Here is a 21628-nt window from a genome sequence, read left to right as displayed (position 1 = left end):
TCAAATCATGACAAGGCTGCACTCAGGTTCAAAAAAGTAAATCATGTTTATTTTACCCCTTGCCAAACCAAAAACACCCAAATTAAAAGCACATGTAAATACAAATTCAGGCCTGGAACAAGTTAATAGTAAAAGGAAATAACATAAGAGTTTAGCAAGTACAGGAGCATATACGTGTATAAAACCCACTCTATACCTAAACTCAAATTGATTGAATCACAACAATTTGTATGCTAACCAAACAGTGTATTGGAGCACATAACGCTATTATGGCGTTACAAAGTTCCTTAAACTGTAACAAAGTTGCCAAAAGGAAACTGAAGCACACAGTGTATCAACACGCTCCACAAACCAGAACATCAAAAGGCAAATTTATGTCACAAATATATAGCTTATAATCTGGTGTCCAGATAGAACATCCCTTTAAAAGTACCTTCACGGCTACTAGTTTAAGGTTAAACTGTTACTCTCATATAGATACCGAGCCTCGCTCACCATTTGCAGCAACTTGGAAGTCGGGATAAATCTGGTAAGCAACCTTGAACAGCCTGGAAAGGATTTACCGGTTACAGATCACCAAACATTACGCATTTTGTCTTTCCCCTTCCTAGGGCTGGCACTGGGGCTTCGTCAGATGCTAAATTGGTGTTGGAGATCGGCTTTTTAAAATAGCTCAGATTAACTCCTCCTCTTTCTTTCTAAACTCCCCTGGAAACAAGGATACCTTACATGACTTAGGAGAAAGTCACTCCTAAACAAATTCCATGCAGCATATTTACAGGAACATACATAGTAATATAATATAATAAAAAATATTTACATGTTCACCATAAATAAAACAATATAGTATCATCATGGCCCCAAACCCTAATATTTACATTAATATCCAATTGCACAGGTATGTAGAACAGGGCTTTCTGAAAAGCAGGTAAAGAAATATTGTAACCATTTAAAGAGACATACTCATTTTAAATGCATGATTTTAAAATTCCTTTCCAACTAAACTGGAGAAACCTAGGTGTATCCCAGGTCATTTAAAAATAGCCAGAAGACATAGCTTGTAGCACTAAATTATAGAAAGAAGGAATATTCAATATTTTCATTAAGTCCCATTGGTACAGCTGTCTGTATCTTATAAATCCAACGAGGCTCATGTTGTAACAATAAGTTGTCAACATCCGCGCCCCTTCTATGTTGTTTAATATGCTCTATCCCAGTTATCTTTAAGATAGTAAAATCTGAATAATGGCATGTTTCAAAGTGTCTCACTACAGGGCTGTCCTGCACTTTTCCTTTTATGTCATCTCTGTGTTCTCTCACCCTGTCCTTCGAGTCCCTCTTTGTTTTACCTACATAATATTTTGGATACGAGCAATGCAACAAACAAATTACTCCTGTAGTTGTACAGATGATCCATTCTCTTATTTCATATTGCTTGCTTGTGCTCGTCCCAAATCTATTTGTTTTCAGTATGAATCTGCAGTACACACAATGGCCACAAGGACTACAGCCTATCTACCTCTGCCTCTCCCCCAGCCACATATAAGGTACAGCTTCCCTAGTGAATTCACTGTGCACAAGTCTGTCGTTGAGGCTAAGGGCCCTACGTGCAGTCATAAGTGGATAATCCCTATGTACTCTTTTAAATTGGCATCTACTGTTAGAATGTGCCAATATTTTTTTAAGAATATCTCTGATATGATTCCAGTGTGAATTATATCTTCTAATGAGACACGCATTGTCATTGCTCTTACACTGCTTCTTTTCTTATAACAAGTAACGTCTAAGGCCTTTCCTGGCCTTAGTACATGCCCTTTTAACACTGCGTTTATAATATCCTCTTTCTAGGAATCTATGTGACATTTCAGTGACCTGTGTTTCAAAATCAGATTCACTAAAACAGTTCCTCTTCAAAAGGAGGAATTGACCTACCGGAATCCCTGTTTTATCAGGGTGATGACTGTCTGCATGTTGCAGGCTATTTGTAGCTGTTGGTTTCCTATGCACTTTAGATTTTATGGCTGTCCCTTCTTTCCAAATCTCCAAATCAAGGAAATTAGCTTCACAATCAGTCACAGTACTCGTCAGAAAGATGTTGTAGCCATTATCCTTGTTGAGGATATCTATGAATGACAGTAGTGATTCCTTACTATCATTCCACAACAACAGCACGTCATCCACATAACGGATCCAGAGTGCCACATGCGCCTCCACCAGGGTATTAAGACTAGAGAACACTGGTGGGGGTGCAAGTGGCACCCATCGCCGTTCCCTGTAGCTGTTTATAGTACCTGCCATCAAACATAAAGATGTTATTTGTAAGCACTAATTCCAACATGGAAATTACCAAGTTTGTATAGGCTTGAAAATCAGGCTCCCTCTGCTCTAGATAATACATTGCAGCTCTTAGGCAAACACTATGTGGGATTGAAGAGTACAATGAGTCTACATCCAAGGTGACCAAAAGGGTATTCACATTGACCTCCGGCCCATCTAACTTCCTCAAAACATCTGATGTCCTGCACTTTTCCTTTTATGTCATCTATGTGTTCTCTCACATAGTCCTTCAAGTCCCTCTTTGTTTTACCTACATAATATTTTGGGCACGAGAAATGCAACAAAAAATGTACTCCTCTAGTTGTACTTTGATATTGGATATTAATGTAAATATTAGGATTTTGGCCATGACGATACTATATTGTTTTATTTATGGTGAACATGTAAATACTTAGTCATGTAACTAAGATACCGGTATCCCTGTTTCCAGGGGAGTTGAGAAAGAAAGAGGAGGAGTTAATCTGAGCTACTTTAAAAAGCTAATCTCCAACACCAATTCAGCATCTGACGAAGCCCCAGTGCCAGCCCTAGGAAGGGGAGGGGCGAAACACATAATGTTTGGTGATCTGTAACCGGTAAATCCTTTCCAGGCTGTTCAAGTTTGCTTACCAGATTTATACCGACTTCTAAGTTGCTGCAAATGGTGAGCGAGGCTCCGTATCTGTATGGGTGTAACCGCATGACACAGAATACTTGCAACGGAACAGTTTAACCCTAAACTGGTAGCCGTGAAGGTACTTTTAAAGGGATGTGCTATCTGGACACCGGATTATAAGCTACAAATTTGTTACATAAGTTTTCCTTTTGATGTTCGGTTTGTGGAGCGTGTTGATATACCATGTGCTTCACTTTCCTTTTGGCAACTTTGTTACAATTCAAGGAACTTTGCAACTTTGTAACGCCATAATAGCATTATGTGCTCCAATACACTGTTTGGTTAGCATACAAATTGTTGTGATTCAATCAATTTGAGTTTAGGTATAGAGCGTGTTTTATACACTTATGTGCTCTTATACTTGCTAAACTCTTAAACACTCTTAAACAACTCTTAAAGACCTGCTTTAAACAGGAGGAGAGCTGGTGGGAGGTACAGAGGGAACAGAGGAATAAAACCGATAACACGTAACCAGAGAGTATAGGTCTGTGTTTTGGTGACCAACCTGAGGTAATCTTGGAAGGCCCCAAGGTGATCAATCTATCCTCTTTTCCCCTTTCCCTGATTCATATTAGTCTTCTCAGTAAAGGTGTATCCTTCTGTCCATCAGCAGAGCTTTATAAATTTTAATTTGTTAAATACCTTAATCTATTTGGTCGAAAATTAGTCTTGAAAAAGATAATGAATAGAGGTAAAAAATAGAGGACAGAAAAGCAGTTGAAAATGTTGTAGACCTTTTAGAAGAACAGGATGCTGCCCCTGTGGTGAGTACTCACCCAAAGGTTTCTAAATTTAAGCTGCCATCAAAATATATGCCCCATCTCTCATCATCATTAGGTGTTCAAACCTTTGTTTGATGTGTTGAAAATGAGATAGGCAAGCTCCATATTGATGGTGTAGTAAATGATAACCTAAGTCAAGGTAAACGAAAGGCTCTTATAGAACTCCTTATTTAAAAAGGCTTGATTTTTAAGTCATCTGACAAAGGTGGTAACCTTGTCATTATGGATGAGTCACACTATGTGGATGAGGTTCTCAGACATTATCTCGGGCATAGGAGGCCCAATGGAGGGAGACAGTAGATACGTTGATTTCTTTATGAGACCTTTCCTGAGCTCCCTACCCTCCTATGTCCAAGATACATCAGATGTTTTGAGGAAGTTAGATGGGCCGGAGGTCAATGTGAATACCCTTTTGGTCATCTTGGATGTAGACTCATTGTACTCTTCAATCCCACATAGTGTTTGCCTAAGAGCTGCAATGTATTATCTAGAGCAGAGGGAGCCTGATTTTCAAGCCTATACAAACTTGGTAATTTCCATGTTGGAATTAGTGCTTACAAATAACATCTTTATGTTTGATGGCAGATACTATAAACAGCTACAGGGAATGGCGATGGGTGCCACTTGCACCCCCACCAGTGTTCTCTAGTCTTGATACCCTGGTGGAGGCGCATGTGGCACTCTGGATCCGTTATGTGGATGACGTGCTGTTGTTGTGGAATGATAGTAAGGAATCACTACTGTCATTCATAGATACCCTCAACAAGGATAATGGCTACAACATCTTTCTGACGAGTACTGTGACTGATTGTGAAGCTAATTTCCTTGATTTGGAGATTTGGAAAGAAGGGACAGCCATAAAATCTAAAGTGCATAGGAAACCAACAGCTACAAATAGCCTGCAACATGCAGACAGTCATCACCCTGATAAAACAGGGATTCCAGTAGGCCAATTCCTCCTTTTGAAGAGGAACTGTTTTAGTGAATCTGATTTTGAAACACAGGCCACTGAAATGTCACATAGATTCCTAGAAAGAGGATATTATAAACGCAGTGTTAAAAGGGCATGTACTAAGGCCAGGAAAGGCCTTAGACGTTACTTGTTATAAGAAAAGAAGCAGTGTAAGAGCAATGACAATGCGTGTCTCATTAGAAGATAACATTCACACTGGAATCATATCAGAGATATTCTTAAAAAAATATTGGCACATTCTAACAGTAGATGCCAATTTAAAAGAGTACATAGGGATTATCCACTTATGACTGCACGTAGGGCCCTTAGCCTCAACGACAGACTTGTGCACAGTGAATTCACTAGGGAAGCTGTACCTTATATGTGGCTGGGGGAGAGGCAGAGGTAGATAGGCTGTAGTCCTTGTGGCCATTGTGTGTACTGCAGATTCATACTGAAAACAAATAGATTTGGGACAAGCACAAGCAAGCAATATGAAATAAGAGAATGGATCATCTGTACAACTACAGGAGTAATTTTTTGTTGCATTGCTCGTATCCAAAATATTATGTAGGTAAAACAAAGAGGGACTTGAAGGACAGGGTGAGAGAACACAGAGATGACATAAAAGGAAAAGTGCAGGACAGCCCTGTAGTGAGACACTTTGAAACATGCCATTATTCAGATTTTACTATCTTAAAGATAACTGGGATAGAGCATATTAAACAACATAGAAGGGGCGCGGATGTTGACAAATTATTGTTACAACATGAGTCTCGTTGGATTTATAAATTACAGACAGCTGAACCAATGGGACTTAATGAAAATATTGAATATTCCTGCTTTCTATAATTTAGTGCCACAAGCTATGTCTTCTGGCTATTTTGAAATTACCTGGGATACACCTAGGCTTCTCCAGTTTAAATCTAAAGGAATTTTAAAATCAGGCATTTAAAATGTGTATGTCTCTTTAAATGGTTACAATATTTATTTACCTGCACTTCTTTTCAGAAAGCCCTGTTCTACATACCCGTGATATTGGATATTATTGTAAATATTAGGGTTTTGGGCCATGACGGTACTATATTGTTTTATTTATGATGAACATGTAAATACTTTGTATTATATTATATTACTATGTATGTTCCTGTAAATATGCTGCATGGGATTTGTTTAGGAGTGACTTTCTCCTATGGTGAACATGTAAATACTTAGTCATGTAACTAAGATATTGGTATCCCTGTTTCCAGGGGAGTTGAGAAAGAAAGAGGAGGAGTTAATCTGAGCTACTTTAAAAAGCCAATCTCCAACACCAAATCAGCATCTGACGAAGCCCCAGTGCCAGCCCCAGGAAGGGGAGGGGCGTAATGTTTGGTGATATGTAACCAGTAAATCCTTTCCAGGCTGTTCAAGTTTGCTTTCTAGATTTATCCCGACTTCAAAGTTGCGGCAAATGGTGAACGTGGCTACGTATCTGTATGGGAGTAATCACATGACACAGAATACATGCAATGGAACAGTTTAACCTTAAGCTGGTAACCGTGAAGTTACTTTTAAAGGGATGTGCTATCTGGACACAGGATTATAAGCTAAAAATTTGCTACATAAATTTGCCTTTTGATGTTCTGGTTTGTGCAGCGTGTTGATACACCGTGTGCTTCAGTTTCCTTTTGGCAACTTTGTTACAGTTCAAGCAACTTTGCAACTTTGTAACGTCATAATAGCGTTATGTGCTCCAATACACTGTTTGGTTAGCATACAAATTGTTGTGATTCAATCAATTTGAGTTTAGGTATAGGGGCATATTTATCATATCACCGTATGGTGCGTGATGCCCCTTGTTTCCAGCGAGCCTTCAGGCTCGCCGGAAACAAAAGTTATGAAGCAGAGGTCTAAAGACCGCTGCTCCATAACTTGTCCGCCTGCTCTGAGGCCACGGGCAGAAATCAACCCAATCTAATATGATAAGGCTGATTGACACCCCTTGCTAGGGGGCGGCATTGCACCAGCAGTTCACAAGAACTGCTGCTGCAATGATAAATGCAGTGCTTGCTGTCGGTGCTACTTCGTATCATGTCCGCTCGCACATTGATAAATATGCCCCTTAGAGCGTCTTTTATACACTTAGGTGCTCCTGTACTTGCTAAACTTTTATGTTATTTCCTTGTACTATTAACTTGTTCCAGGCCTGGATTTGTATTTACATGTGCTTTGCAGATATTTTTAATTTTGGTGTTTTTGGTTTGTCAAGGGGTAACATAAACATGATTTACTTTTTTGAACCTGAGTGCAGCCTTGTCATGCTTTGGCATTCACTAGCTTTGTGGATGTAAATCTCTTTTTTACCTGTATAAATATTACTAGTGACTGCTTGCACCTATTTTTTGGTTCTAATTACATATATGTTCACTGGCTATCAGAGTGCACCCCCCCCCCTCTGTTTGTGTTGTTATAAATATATTTATGTATATAAGCACATATTTGCTGCCCATCTCTGCATAACTTACCCTTTGTGGGTGGCTCTGAAGCCGCCTCTGCATTTATCAGAACAAGGCTCTCATTTGAGCCTATGGAAGCTGGTATTACAAAGTCGAGCACTAATATCGCTTTTTTGAAAGCGATATTTAGCACTCCACTTGTAATCTGGCCCTTTATATTTACTTATATTAAAAATATCAACGTGTTTAATTGTTTCTTTTTTTCTACTGTTTGTATAACATTTTTTCCTACAAAGTACCTTTATGGCATTTGATGTATATTTAATCATAATTAAAAAATAATATGATTTGGTTCACAGAGTTTGTATTTTTAGAACACACAATTTAAAATAAATTATTTTGATCTACATCTAGTAACCATTATGATTAGAAGAATTCCCCCATATATTATTTAAATGAGTCTCACAAAAAGATAATACTAGAAACATAGATGCTGATGGCAGATAAGACCAAATGTATTCATGTTATCTGTCAGTTAGCAGAAAGGAAGCCAGAATAAAAAAAAGCAACAATCTACATTTATTTATGAAAAGATCCAAAACTCAGCATATTCTTTGACCAACACCTATCTCAATGAAAAACATTTCTGATTTGTGAAAACTTTTTCCATTTGCTAAATTCGGTCACACTTGGATTCTACTCATCACAAGCTATCTCTTCTCTCATGACCAGAAACTAATATAATTAGGTACAACCATTATTGACAGGAATGTCTTATTGCTTTCAATATACTTTAAAGGGACAGTCTAGTACAAAACAAACTTTCATTATTCAGATAGGGCATGTCATTTTAAACAATTTTCAAATTTACATCTATCACCAATTTTGTTTTGTTCTTTTGGTATTCTTAGTTGAAAGCTAAACCTAGGAGGTCATATGCTAATTTCTATGCCCTTGAAGGCCGCCTCTCATCTCAGGATATTTTGACATTTTTTTACCACTAGAGGGTATTAGTTCATGTGTCTCATACAGATAACACTGTGCTCACACATGTGGAGTTCCTAGGAGCCAGCACTGATTGGTTAAAATGCAAGTCTGTCAAAAGAACTGAAATAAGGGGCAGTTTGCAGAAGCTTAGATACAAGATAATCACAGAGGTAAAGAGTGTATTAATATAACTGTGTTGGTTATGCAAAACTAGGGAATGGGTAATAAAAGGGATTATCTATCTTTTAAAACAATAAATATTCTGATGTAGACTGTCCCTTTAATAAAGAGTAGACAACTTGGTCATTAGTATGATAATACAATAGTTTACATTACGAATTGTACAATATCAAATACCCATTCTTTTTTTAGATTAGGTCAACTGTAAATAGATATTTCACACTATGCTAGGCAGTAATCAGAATACAAGTGCAGAGGACTTAACCATGCGTGTAAAAGCTGTCAAACCTGACATATATCAGAGAGATTTATAATGATGATATAACTTTGATAAATTATTGTGCTAGTCTGCTGGATATTAACATTAATTTAGTACTTCTTAAACTGACCAGATTTGGATAAATGTTGCTTACAGGTTTAGGTATAAAAACAGAGGCTTTAAAGAAAGATGAAAGCCTAAAATATTTTACTAAGCTCCTTTATCCATGCAATGATGTAACATTATACGAGAATATTACAAGTTAGATGCTATGTTAACATGACCTCACGTTCGCATTGCAGGAAGCTTACCACTCACAAGAGCGTGCTTCCATAGGCTCCAATGGAAGCCTCATTCTTATGTCATCAGACACGGCATGAGAACCTAGCGCAGTGAAGGGGGTAAGTCACGCAGCGATGGGCAGCAGATTTAAATTTATATGTGTAGAAATAAATATATATATATATATATATTTATGTGTTCGTATGTGTATATACATATTAGCAGATAAATATATATGTATATAAGCATATACATATTTATTTATAGGGAACACACAGTTCCCCATAGAACGCAATGTAAAAGGACTTTTCAGTGCCATTTTGTTATTAATAACACCCCACACCCACCAAATTTAACCCCTAAAAACTGCTTCATTCAGTTTGTTTGTATAAAAAAAAAATGCTCAGTGTTTTTTCAATAAAAAGCCACAATATAATTTATTTTGGGGGCAATTGGGGGATATTTTGAAAATTAACCAGTAAGCTTGCAGTAACAATAACCAGCCACTTGTATGGTTATTTATCGCGTGCCCATAAACGGGTGAATTTGCCCATTTACGAGCCCGCAATAAATTAGCGCTCCACTTGTAATTTAGCCCTAAATCTCATATTTTTATTTTTACCCACTAATAAATTATTGTGTTACATAATTTTACCTTTGGGCTTCTGTTCTTTTATATGTTTCTTCTTTACCACTTCTGACACTGCTGTAAAATAAAATGGCAGAAGGTAAAAAGAACCTTTATAGACTAAACAAAAATAAATGCAGTGACAAGATGCATACTACAGTTTGATTCTCAAATATTACATATTTGTTATTAAGAAGCTACAACGATTTCCTAGTTAATTTTAATTACTAGAAATTACTAGGTGCATTACGAATAGTCCAATATTTCAGATATTTGAGAGCCCACCAACATTTTACAATAAATATACTGCTTCAAATTCAGTAATTTTACTTTAGATGTCTATATGATCAGTCAAAGGTAATCTCCATAGTGATACACTGACCTGGCTGGCATAAGTTCTTACCCAGTTTGTATGATGGGATATTAAGGTAATATATGAAAAAATACTGAATTAGATTTTTCTTTAAAAACAAGAAGGTATATTACATATTGACAAAATAAATGTAAAGTTTTAGTGTCTATAAAACAATGGGAGCTGCCATGTTGTAACTTAGGTTACATTCTCTGCTGTAGCCAATTAGAGACAGTTATAAATAGATCACTAGAGTGTGCAGCCAATGGCTGTGTGGAATATAACAGTGTTCTGCACTTCCATTTCTAACAGGAACTGAAAAGCTCACAATTTCAGAATGGAATTACAGGGTAATAATGAAAGTATATTACAGAGTTTTTTTATAAATACAATTTATCATTTTAGATTACAATCTCAAAGGGTTTAATGTCCCTTTAATAATATTTTGGAAGAGCGTACCTAATCTGTACTAAGCATGTTCTCAAGCATTACCAAACACCATGTAAAGTGTTGTAATGTAAGTTTTTATGATTTCATTGTATAAATCTAACAAACTGACAAACTGCTAGAAAATTCATCAATAATATTTATTGCTTCCATTTCATGAGACAGCAAAATATAGTAATAATGTATTGATACTTTTAGTCGGCCATTCAAAAAAACTCCAATAGATTTATATCAAGAATGAAATGTTACTTTACCTTTGGCTTTCCCTTCTTTTTCATGTTTTTTCTCAGCCACTTTTGGAGCTGCTCAAACATTTAATGACAAAAACAATTGAACCATTTCAGTGATATGCAACACAGAAGTATCACAAAAGTAGGTTGGAAATGACTAATGTGCAAAATACATGCAAACGCTATTGATTCATTTTTTATTTATTTTTTGGGGTACTTTTTGAGGAAATGAGTTTTACAAATAAACCATATTTAAAACAGAAATTAAATGGCCATAATAGTCAAGAAAATGCATGCTCTAATTCTTAGAGAATGTAATTTTAATGCTATTGACCCTACACTACTGTGTGTTTAACCCCTCAGTAGAAGTACCGTTCTGGACCTGTAGAGTACTGCTGATCCCAAACAGAAGTTGCTTCTGATCCATTCACAAGTGCTAGTCACATGACGCAGATGCATATATGATTGGATGAGCAGTGGTTTCCGCTCAGGACCAGTAGTGTTCTCTAGGGCCTGAGCGGTACTTTTACTGTGTGTTTAATCCCTTAGCAGGGGTTAAGCAGACAGCAGTGTAGGGTCAATAGCCTTAAAATTACATGTTCTAATGAATTAGAGCATGACATTTTTCTACTATTATGGCACTTTAATAACAAATGTTAAAAATGTGTCAATTGACAAATAATGGCATTGTCATAATCCATTGGAAAACATCATAAAAGTCTATGAGGACTTTTGAAGATAAATCAGTTGATAAATCTGAATGATTGACCCCAATATTTTATGTAGTGAAGAACATCTATTTATATTTTGGAAAAATTATGTTTAATCTTTTCCCTTTAAATATTGAACTTCACATTTGATGAAACGTAAACAATTGTTATAGGGACATGGGCCCACATTGCTTAAAACTCGTTTTACAAACAAGCTCTCTCATCACCAGGTCTGTAAGGGCCAATGCAGAATTCCTAAAAATAAAGTCCCTATTAAAAAACCTCACTTGTGTGTGTTTCCTGTGTTTCTGAAATTAAACTTTAGAATTAAAAATAAATATTTTGGGTAGATTTTCTTTTAAGCTGCACTCACAGGTTTTGAGGCTTTGCAGTTTAAATTCAGAAGTTGCTTCTTTTGTCTTTCTGCCACCTCAGAAGTGGCGAGATCACTTAAAGGGCCATAATACCCAAATGTTTAAACGCTTGAAAGTGATGCAGTATAGCTGTAAAAAGCTGACTAGAAAATATCACCTGAACATCTCTATGTAAAAAAGAAAGATATTTTACCTCAAAAGTTTTTCAGTAGCCACATCCCATTGTAAAGGACTTCTAAGCAACAAATCAGTATGTCTGTCCTGGGACAGCGGAAGGAGCGAGCTTACGTGCACTATAATCTTATTTCTCTATTCAGCTTAAAGGGACACTGAACCCATTTTTTTTTCTTTTGTGATTCAAGTAGAGCATGCAATTGTAAGCAACTTTCTAATTTACTCCTATTATCAAATTTTCTTCATTCTCTTGGTATGTTTATTTGAAAAGCAAGAATGTAAGCTTAGATGCCAGACCATTTTTGGCGAACAACCGTGGAAATTGGACAGCACCAATAAACAAGTACTGTCCATGGTTCTGAAACAAAAATTTGCTGGCTCCTTAGCTTAAATGCCTTCTTTTTCAAATAAAGATAGGAAGAGAATGAAGAAAAATTAACAATAGAAGTAAATTAGAAAGTTGCTTAAAATTGTATGCTCTATCTGAATCATGGAAGAAAATGTTTGGGTTCAGTATCCCTTTAAGGAAGTTTACAATGAAATCTCATGAGAGTTAAGTCAAATCTCATGAGATCACAGTAATAGAGGTCATGACCTCAGCACTGTTTATGCTGATCATTTCTTCATTTTTTTTATTTTCTTTTACCTGCAGCTGTGTAGCTGAGTATAAGTTTTTACACAGAACTTACTCTGCTGAGCTGAGGAGATTGTGAGGTAAAATATCTTCCTTTTTTACATAGAGATGCTCAGGTGATATTTTCCTGTCAGCTTTTTACAGTTATACTGCATCAGTTTCAAGTGATTTAGCATATGAGTATTATGTCCCTTTAAGCTACATTTGTCTGTTCAGGGATGATTGACAAGATCTGCTATCGCGCAAAGGGTTGCGCAAGAGCTAGGGGCGGCTTTTCACAAGAAAATTATTGTGCAATATTATAGTTTCCCATGCGATGCAGGATCGCTAATAGTGATTGCAAGCGTACAGGTTCTCTACTTGTGACCCTGTCCGCCTGCAATCATGATGCATTTTGCCTTTTGTGTTAATTAGTTTATTTTTTGAAGAAAACATAAATACATTCAGTGAAATAGATAATTACTAAGCTGTGTGTATAATGTGATTGTGAGGCAAAAAAAAAAGTATACACTGTACAAATATGTTTCATAGTTTTAGAAGGAGCAAACATACAGGATGATGTACAAATTATCCTGTGATCAAGAGAAAAAGTTGAAGAAACCATAGCTTGTTGGGAATTCTGAGCAAACATTAATATTTAGGTTCTTAATAACCTTTTGTGTTATCAATAATAAAACATATTGGGCTAGATTCTGAGTGGTGCATTAACAGTTACGCACAAACAATATGTGGTTTATAGCGCCTGTTTGCATGCGTCGGGTTTTACGCTTGTATTACAAGTTGAAAGTAAACAGGATTGATTGAGTGCAATCACGATTTACGCTAGCATGATTACCGTGTCCTCAGAGCTGTGGTTAACTGTTTTGCGAAACAAAAAAGTTGCATAAAATACATAAAAAATACATTACAACGTACACTTACACTCATAATAACACCATCTAATAAAAATTATTTAAAAAATTGCACAAAAAAGTTATAAAGGCTTAAAGATATGAGGTCTCAGGGGTTAGAAAAAAAAACAGGCAAAGGGTTTTAACATAGAGATACATACATATACATTTCTAACAATAAATATGTTTATTTTTATATATATATATATATATATAAAAATAGATATACTGCTTGGGCCCTACCGAACACTACTGGTCCTGAAGAAAACCACTTACCATTTGCATTGCTTATTCATCATTTGGACTTTCAAGATTTAACAAAATATGTAAAAAAGACTCTATCTTTGCGCTGCGCTATATTGATTTTCTCTTTTCTATTAGCATTTCTAACAGTGTTAAGGGTACACGGTATCATTCTCACGTATCACGATCAGAAACATTTATATTACCTATCTATTGGGACATTTGTCCCTCGAATTTGTATAAGTACTTTAGGCAGGTATTGATTAATACTATACACAGACCTACAAGTTTTAGCGCTGGTATTCCACCTTTATTTACACACACACACACACACACACACATATATATATATATATATATATATATATGTATATATGTGTGTTAACCATGAGAAGTGCTTTTGTTCTTTTAGATTATACCTATGTATTTATATGTGTATAAATGTATTTACAAACATATATACACATATAAAAATATAAATACATATGTACACACACACACACACACACACATATATACTGTATATATATATATATATATATATATATATATGTGTGTGTGTGTGTGTGTGTGTCTGTACTGGAGCCCTTTGAGGTTAAGTAGAGAAAAACATGTAAAAACATATCCTATATAATAAAAGGCCAAGTGTGTTTGTCCGAAGCTGTCATGTACAGTAGAGACTGCGCGCGAGGACAAACACACCTGGCCTTAGAATCCCTACCTCAACAAGTGGGCGTAGCCGGACAAGTGGGCGTGGCCGGACATGAGCGGTGTGGCAGGGGCATGGCCAGGCGTTATGGGGGCTTGGTCGGGCGTGGCAGTGGCACGGTCGCACGCGAGAGGGATAGAGGTGAGAGAGATAGAAAGAGAAGGCGAGAGAGATAGATAGAAAGAGAGGGGAAAGAGCAAAAGAGATGGAAATGAGCAAAATAGAGGGAAGAGAGAGAGCAAAAGAGAGGGAGAGAGAGAAAATATGAGGGGGAAAGAGAGAGAGCAAAAGAGAGGGGGAGAGAGAGAGCGCAAAAGAGAGGGGGAGAGAGAGAGCGCAAAAGAGAGGGGGAGAGAGAGAGCGCAAAAGAGAGGGGGAGAGAGAGAGCGCAAAAGAGAGTGGGGAGAAAGCACAAAATAGAGGGGGAGAGAGAGAGAGAGCGCAAAAGAGAGAGGGGAGAGAGAGAGCACAAAAGAGAGGGGGAAGAGAGTGCAAAAGAGAGGGGGAGAGAGAGAGTGCAAAAGAGAAGGGGAGAGAGAGCGCAAAAGAGAAGGAGAGAGAGCGCAAAAGAGTGCAAAAGAGAGAGGGGAGAGAGAGCACAAAAAAGAGGGGGAGAGAGAGCGCAAAAGAGAGCGGGAGAGAGCGCAAAAGAGAGGGGGGAGAGAGAGCAAAAGAGAGGGGGAAAGAGAGCGCAAACAAGAGGGGGGAGAGAACAAAAGAGAGGGGGGAGAGAAAGCAAAAGAGAGGGTGGAGAGAGGGAGCAAAAAGAGAGGGGAAAGAGCAAAAGAGAGGGGAGAGAGAGCAAAAGAGAGGGGAGATAGAGAGAGTCAAAGAGAGGGGGTAGAGAGAGCAAAAGAGAGGTGGAGCGAGAGAGAGCGCAAAAGAGAGGGGGAGAGAGCACAAAAGAGGGGGGGGGAAGAGAGAGCAAAAGAGAGGGGGGGAAAGAGAGAGCAAAAGAGAGGGGGAGGGAGAGAGCGCAAGGGGTGGGATTGCTGTACTGCAAAAAAAACATAATTTATGCTTACCTGATAAATTTATTTCTCTTGTAGTGTATCCAGTCCACGGATCATCCATTACTTATGGAATATATTCTCCTTCCCAACAGGAAGCTGCAAGAGTCCACCCACAGCAAAGCTGCTATATAGCTCCTCCCCTAACTGCCATATTCAGTCATTCGACCGAAAACATGCAGAGAAAGGAAAAACCATAGGGTGCAGTGGTGACTGTAGTTCAAATGAAAAAATTACCTGCCTTAAAGTGACAGGGCGGGCCGTGGACTGGATACACTACAAGAGAAATAAATTTATCAGGTAAGCATAAATTATGTTTTCTCTTGTTAAGTGTATCCAGTCCACGGATCATCCATTACTTATGGAATACCAATACCAAAGCTAAAGTACACGGATGATGGAAATGAGCAAAATAGAGGGAAGAGAGAGAGCAAAAGAGAGGGAGAGAGAGAAAATATGAGGGGGAAAGAGAGAGAGCAAAAGAGAGGGGGAGAGAGAGAGCGCAAAAGAGAGGGGGAGAGAGAGAGCGCAAAAGAGAGGGGGAGAGAGAGAGCGCAAAAGAGAGGGGGAGAGAGAGAGCGCAAAAGAGAGGGGGAGAGAGAGAGCGCAAAAGAGAGTGGGGAGAAAGCACAAAATAGAGGGGGAGAGAGAGAGAGAGCGCAAAAGAGAGAGGGGAGAGAGAGAGCACAAAAGAGAGGGGGAAGAGAGTGCAAAAGAGAGGGGGAGAGAGAGAGTGCAAAAGAGAAGGGGAGAGAGAGCGCAAAAGAGAAGGAGAGAGAGCGCAAAAGAGTGCAAAAGAGAGAGGGGAGAGAGAGCACAAAAAAGAGGGGGAGAGAGAGCGCAAAAGAGAGCGGGAGAGAGCGCAAAAGAGAGGGGGGAGAGAGAGCAAAAGAGAGGGGGAAAGAGAGCGCAAACAAGAGGGGGGAGAGAACAAAAGAGAGGGGGGAGAGAAAGCAAAAGAGAGGGTGGAGAGAGGGAGCAAAAAGAGAGGGGAAAGAGCAAAAGAGAGGGGAGAGAGAGCAAAAGAGAGGGGAGATAGAGAGAGTCAAAGAGAGGGGGTAGAGAGAGCAAAAGAGAGGTGGAGCGAGAGAGAGCGCAAAAGAGAGGGGGAGAGAGCACAAAAGAGGGGGGGGGAAGAGAGAGCAAAAGAGAGGGGGGGAGAGAGAGAGCAAAAGAGAGGGGGAGAGAGAGAGCGCAAGGGGTGGGATTGCTGTACTGCAAAAAAAACATAATTTATGCTTACCTGATAAATTTATTTCTCTTGTAGTGTATCCAGTCCACGGATCATCCATTACTTATGGAATATATTCTCCTTCCCAACAGGAAGCTGCAAGAGTCCACCCACAGCAAAGCTGCTATATAGCTCCTCCCCTAACTGCCATATTCAGTCATTCGACCGAAAACATGCAGAGAAAGGAAAAACCATAGGGTGCAGTGGTGACTGTAGTTCAAATGAAAAAATTACCTGCCTTAAAGTGACAGGGCGGGCCGTGGACTGGATACACTACAAGAGAAATAAATTTATCAGGTAAGCATAAATTATGTTTTCTCTTGTTAAGTGTATCCAGTCCACGGATCATCCATTACTTATGGAATACCAATACCAAAGCTAAAGTACACGGATGATGGGAGGGACAAGGCAGGTACTTAAACGGAAGTTACCACTGCCTGTAAAAAACCCTTTCTCCCAAAAATAGCCTCCGAAGAAGCAAGGTATCAAATTTGTTAAATTTGAAAAGTATGAAGCGCAGACCAAGACTCCGTCTTGTAAATCTGTTCAACAGAAGCCACATTTAAAAAAGGCCCAAGTGAAAACCACAGCTCTAGTAGAATGAGCTGTAATCCCTTCAGGAGGCTGCTGTCCAGCAGTCTCATAAGCTAAATGAATTATGCTTTTTAACCAAAAAGACAGAGAGGCTGCTGAAGTCTTTTGACCTCTCCTCTGTCCAGAATAGACAACAAACAAGGTGAACGTTTGATGAAAACTGTAGTAGCTTGTAAGTAAAACTTTAAAGCACAAACCACGTCCAATATTGTGTAATAGACGTTCCTTCTTTGAGGAAGGATTAGGATACAAGCATGGAACAACTATCTCTTGAGTGATGTACTTGTTAGATACCACCTTAGGAAAAAACCCAGGTTGGTACGCAGGACTACCTTATCCGTACGAAGGACCAGATAAGGAGAATCACATTGTAACACAGATAACTTGGAGACTCTACGAGTCGAGGAATTAGCTACCCAAAAGGAACTTTCCAAGATAAAGATTGATATCTATGGAACAAAAAAGGTTCAAACGGAACTTCTTGAAGAACCTTAAGAATCAGGTTTAAGCTCCATGGCGGAGCAACAGTTTTAAACACAGGCTTGGATCTAACCAAAGCCTGACCAAATGCCTGAACGTCTAGAATACCTGCCAGACGCTTGTGCAAAAAAAAATAAAAAAAAAATAGACAGAGTAAAAATCTGTCCCCTTTTAAGGAATTAGCTGACAACCCTTTTCTCAAAAACATCTTGGAGAAAAGATAATATCCTGGGAATCCAGACTTTACTCCATGAGTAACCCTTGGATTCATAACAATCAGATATTTACACCATATCTATGTTCAATTTTCCTAGAGACAGGCTTTCATGTCTGTATTAAGGTATCAATGACTGACTCGGAGAAGCCATGCTTTGATAACATCAAGCGTTCAGTCTCCAGGCAGTCCATCTCAGATTGATTCTATTTAGATGGTTGAAAGGACCCTGAGGTAGAGGGACCTGTCTCAGAAGCAGAGACCGTGATGGAAAGGATGACATGTCCACCAGATCTGCATACCAGGTCCTGCGTGGCTACGCAGGCGCTGTCAAAAACACCAAAGCCCTCTCCTGCTTGGTCTTGACCTCCGGAGGAAATCCCACTCCCCCGGAAGAAAAGTCTGACGACTTAGAAAATCCACCTCCCAGTTCTCAACACCTGGGATATGGATAGCTGATAGACAAGAGTGAGTCTCTGTCCAGTGAATTATTGTAAGACTTCTAACATCGCTAGGGAACTTCTGTTCCCCCTTGATGGCTGATGTAAGCCACAGTCGTGTATATTGTCCGACTGAGTATGATGTACCTCAGAGTTGCTAACTGAGGCCAAGTCTGAAGAGCATGGAATATCACTCCCAGTTCCAGAATATTTATTAGAAGGAGGGTCTCCTCCTAAGTCCACTATCCCTGAGCCTTCAGGGAGTTCCAGACTGCATCCCAACCTAAAAGGCTGGCATCTATTGTAACAATTGTCCCATCTGACCTGCGGAAGGTCATACCCTTGGACAGATGGACCCGACATAGTCACCAGAGAAGAGAATCTCTGGTCTCTTGGTCCAGGTTTAACAGGGGGACAAATCTGTGTAATCCCCGTTCCTCTGACTGAGCATGCATAGTTGCAGCGGTCTGAAATGTAGACGTGCAAACGGTACTATGTCCCTTGCCGCTACCATTAAGCCGATTTCATTCATGTACTGAGCCACCGAAGGGCGCGGATGGGATGAAAAAAACAAGGCAGAAATTTAGAAACTTTGACAACGTGGACTCCGTCAGGTAAATTTTCATTTCTACAGAATCTATCAGAGTCCCTAGGAGGGAAACCCTTGAGATTGGGGATAGAGAACTCTTTCCTTGTTCACTTTCCACCCATGTGATCTCAGGAATGCCAGTACTACGTCCGTATGAGACTGGGCAATTTGGATGTTTGACGCCTGTATCAGGATGTCGTCTAAATAAGGGGCCACTTCTATGCCCCGCGGTCTAAGGACCGCCAAAGCGACCCCAGAACCTCCATAAAGATTCTTGGGGCTGTAGATATCCCAAAGGAAAGAGCTACAAACTGGTAATGCCTGTCTAGAAAGGCAAACCTGAAAAACGATGGTGATCTTTATGCATCACAATGTGAGGATAAGCATCCTTCAAATCCATTGTAGTCCTCTATTGACTCTCCTGGATCATAGTTAAGATGGTACGAATAGTTTCCATCTTAAATGACGGAATTCTGAGGAATTTGTTTAAGATCTTTAGATCCAAAATAGGTCTGAAGGTTCCCTCTCCTTGGGAACCACAAACAGATTTGAGTAAAAACTCTGTCCCTGTTCCTCTCTTGGAACTGGATGGATCTCGTACACAATGTAAGAATGCCTCCTTCTTTATCTGGTTTGCAGATAATTGAGAAAGGCGAAATCTCCCCTTTTTTGGGGGGGGGAATCTTTGAAATCCAGAAGATATCTCTGGGATATAAATTCCAATGCCTAGGGATCCTGGGCATCTCTTGCCCACGCCTGGGCAAAGAATGAAAGTCTGCCCCCTATAGGATCCGTTACCGGATAGGGGTCCGTTCCTTCATGCTGCCTTAGAGGCAGCAGCAGGCTCCTTGGCCTGCTTATCTTTGTTCCAGGTCCGATTGTCTCCAGACCGCCTTGGACTGAGCAAAAATTCCCTCTTGTTTTGCCTTAGAGGAAGAGGATGCCACACCTGCCCTGAAGTTTTTAAAAGGTACGAAAATTAGACTTTTTTTTTTTTTTTTTTTTTTTTTTTCCCTTGATTTAAACCAATCCTGAGGAAGGGCATGACCTTTTCCTCCAGTGATATAAGCAATAATCTCCTTCAAACCAGGCCCGAATAGGGTCTGCCCCTTGAAGGGAAGTTAAGTAGCTTATTTATTAAAGTCACGACAGCTGACCATGATATAAGCCATAGCGCTCTGCGCGCCAGTATAGTAAAAAACAGAATTCTTAGCCGTTAGTCTAGTCAAATGAACAAGGCATCAGAAAACAAAGGAATTGGCTAGCATAAGCTTGTCAAATATATTCATCCAATGGAGTCGCTTAACTGTAAAGCCTCATCAAGAGACTCAACCCAGAACGCCGCAGCAGCAGTGACAGAAGCAATGTATGCAAGGGGCTGCAGGATAAAACCCTGTTGAATAAACATTTTTTATCCATTGGATCTAAAAAGCACAACTGTCCTCGTCAGAGGTAGTGGTACGCTTAGCTAGAGTAGAAACTCTTCTCTCCACCTTAGGAACTGTCTGCCAGAAGTCCCGTGTGGTGGTAACTATTAGAAAACATTCTTCTAAAAAATAGGAGGGGAAGAGAACGGCACACCTGGTCTATCCCATTCCTTATTAAAAAATTTTTTAGTAAACCTCTTTAGGTATTGGAAAAACATCAGTACACACCGGCACTGCATATTATTTATCCAGTCTACACAATTTCTCTGGCCCTGCGATTGTACACATTCATTCAGAGCAGCCAAAGCCTCCCTGAGCAACAAGTGGAGGTTCTCAAGCATAAATTTTAAATGTAGAAATATCAGAATCAGGTTAAATCATCTTCCCTGAGTCAAAAAAAAAAATCACCCACAGACTAAGCATATTGTGAGGTAGTATCATACATGGTTCTTAAAGCGTCTGTATGCTCTGTATCTACCCCCAGAGCTAACTGCTTTCCTTTAATTTCAGGTAGTCTGACTAATACTGCTGCCAGAATATTATTCACCACCTTTGCCATGTCTTGTAAAATAAACGCTATGGGCGCCCTTGATGTACTTGGCGCCATTTGAGCGTGAGTCCCTGAAGCGGGAGTCGAAGGGTCTGACACGTGGGGAGAGTTAGTCGGCATAACTTTCCCCTCGACAGAATCCCCTGGTAAAGAAACGCTATGGGTGCCCTTGATGTACTTGGCGCCATTTGAGCGTGAGTCCCTAAAGCGGGAGTCAAAAGGTCTGACACGTGGGGAGAGTTAGTCGGCATAACTACCCCCACGACAGAATCCTCTGGTGATAATGTTTTTAAAGATAAAAAATGATCTTTATTGTTTAACATGAAATCAGTACATCTGGTACACATTCTAAGATGGGGTTCCACCATGGCTTTAAAACATAATGAACACAGAGCTTCCTCTATGTCAGACATGTTAGAACAGACTAATAATGAGATTAGTAAGCTTGGAAAACACTTTAAATCAAGTTAACAAGCAAATATATAAAACGTTACTGTGCCTTTAAGAGAAACAAATTTTGTCAAAATTTGAAAAACAGTGAAAAAAAGGCAGTAAAACAAACGAATTTTTTACAGTACATGTAATAAGGTAACAGAGCATTGCACCCACTTGCAAATGGATGATTAACCCCTTAATGCAAAAAACAGATAAAAAAAAAAAATTAAAAAAAAATGACATAGACGTTTTTAAAAACAGACACAACAAACTGCCACAGCCAACAGTGGGAAGCTTCAGTTAACTGTTTCTATGCAAAATTTAAGCCAGCCATGTGGAAAAAACTTAGGCCCCAATAAGTTTTATCACCAAACATATGTTAAAAAACGATTAAA

General features: G+C 39.1%; 1 protein-coding gene across 50 annotated transcripts in view; it reads right to left on the bottom strand.

Moving 5' to 3' along the window:
- Positions 1–21628, bottom strand: part of TRDN (triadin) — a 950114-nt gene that overhangs the window by 20375 nt on the left and 908111 nt on the right. For all 50 annotated transcript variants that reach the window (XM_053710723.1, XM_053710722.1, XM_053710726.1 and 47 more), the window contains 2 exons: positions 10554–10601; positions 9528–9578 (listed from right to left, as the gene is read on the bottom strand). In XM_053710723.1, coding sequence (XP_053566698.1) covers positions 9528–9578; positions 10554–10601 — 99 coding nt within the window. The remainder of the gene's footprint in view (positions 1–9527; positions 9579–10553; positions 10602–21628) is intronic.

The sequence above is a fragment of the Bombina bombina genome, chromosome 4 (genome assembly GCF_027579735.1).
Source record: "Bombina bombina isolate aBomBom1 chromosome 4, aBomBom1.pri, whole genome shotgun sequence".
Taxonomy (NCBI): Eukaryota; Metazoa; Chordata; class Amphibia; order Anura; family Bombinatoridae; genus Bombina; species Bombina bombina.
This window is presented reverse-complemented; position numbering and strand designations above follow the sequence as displayed.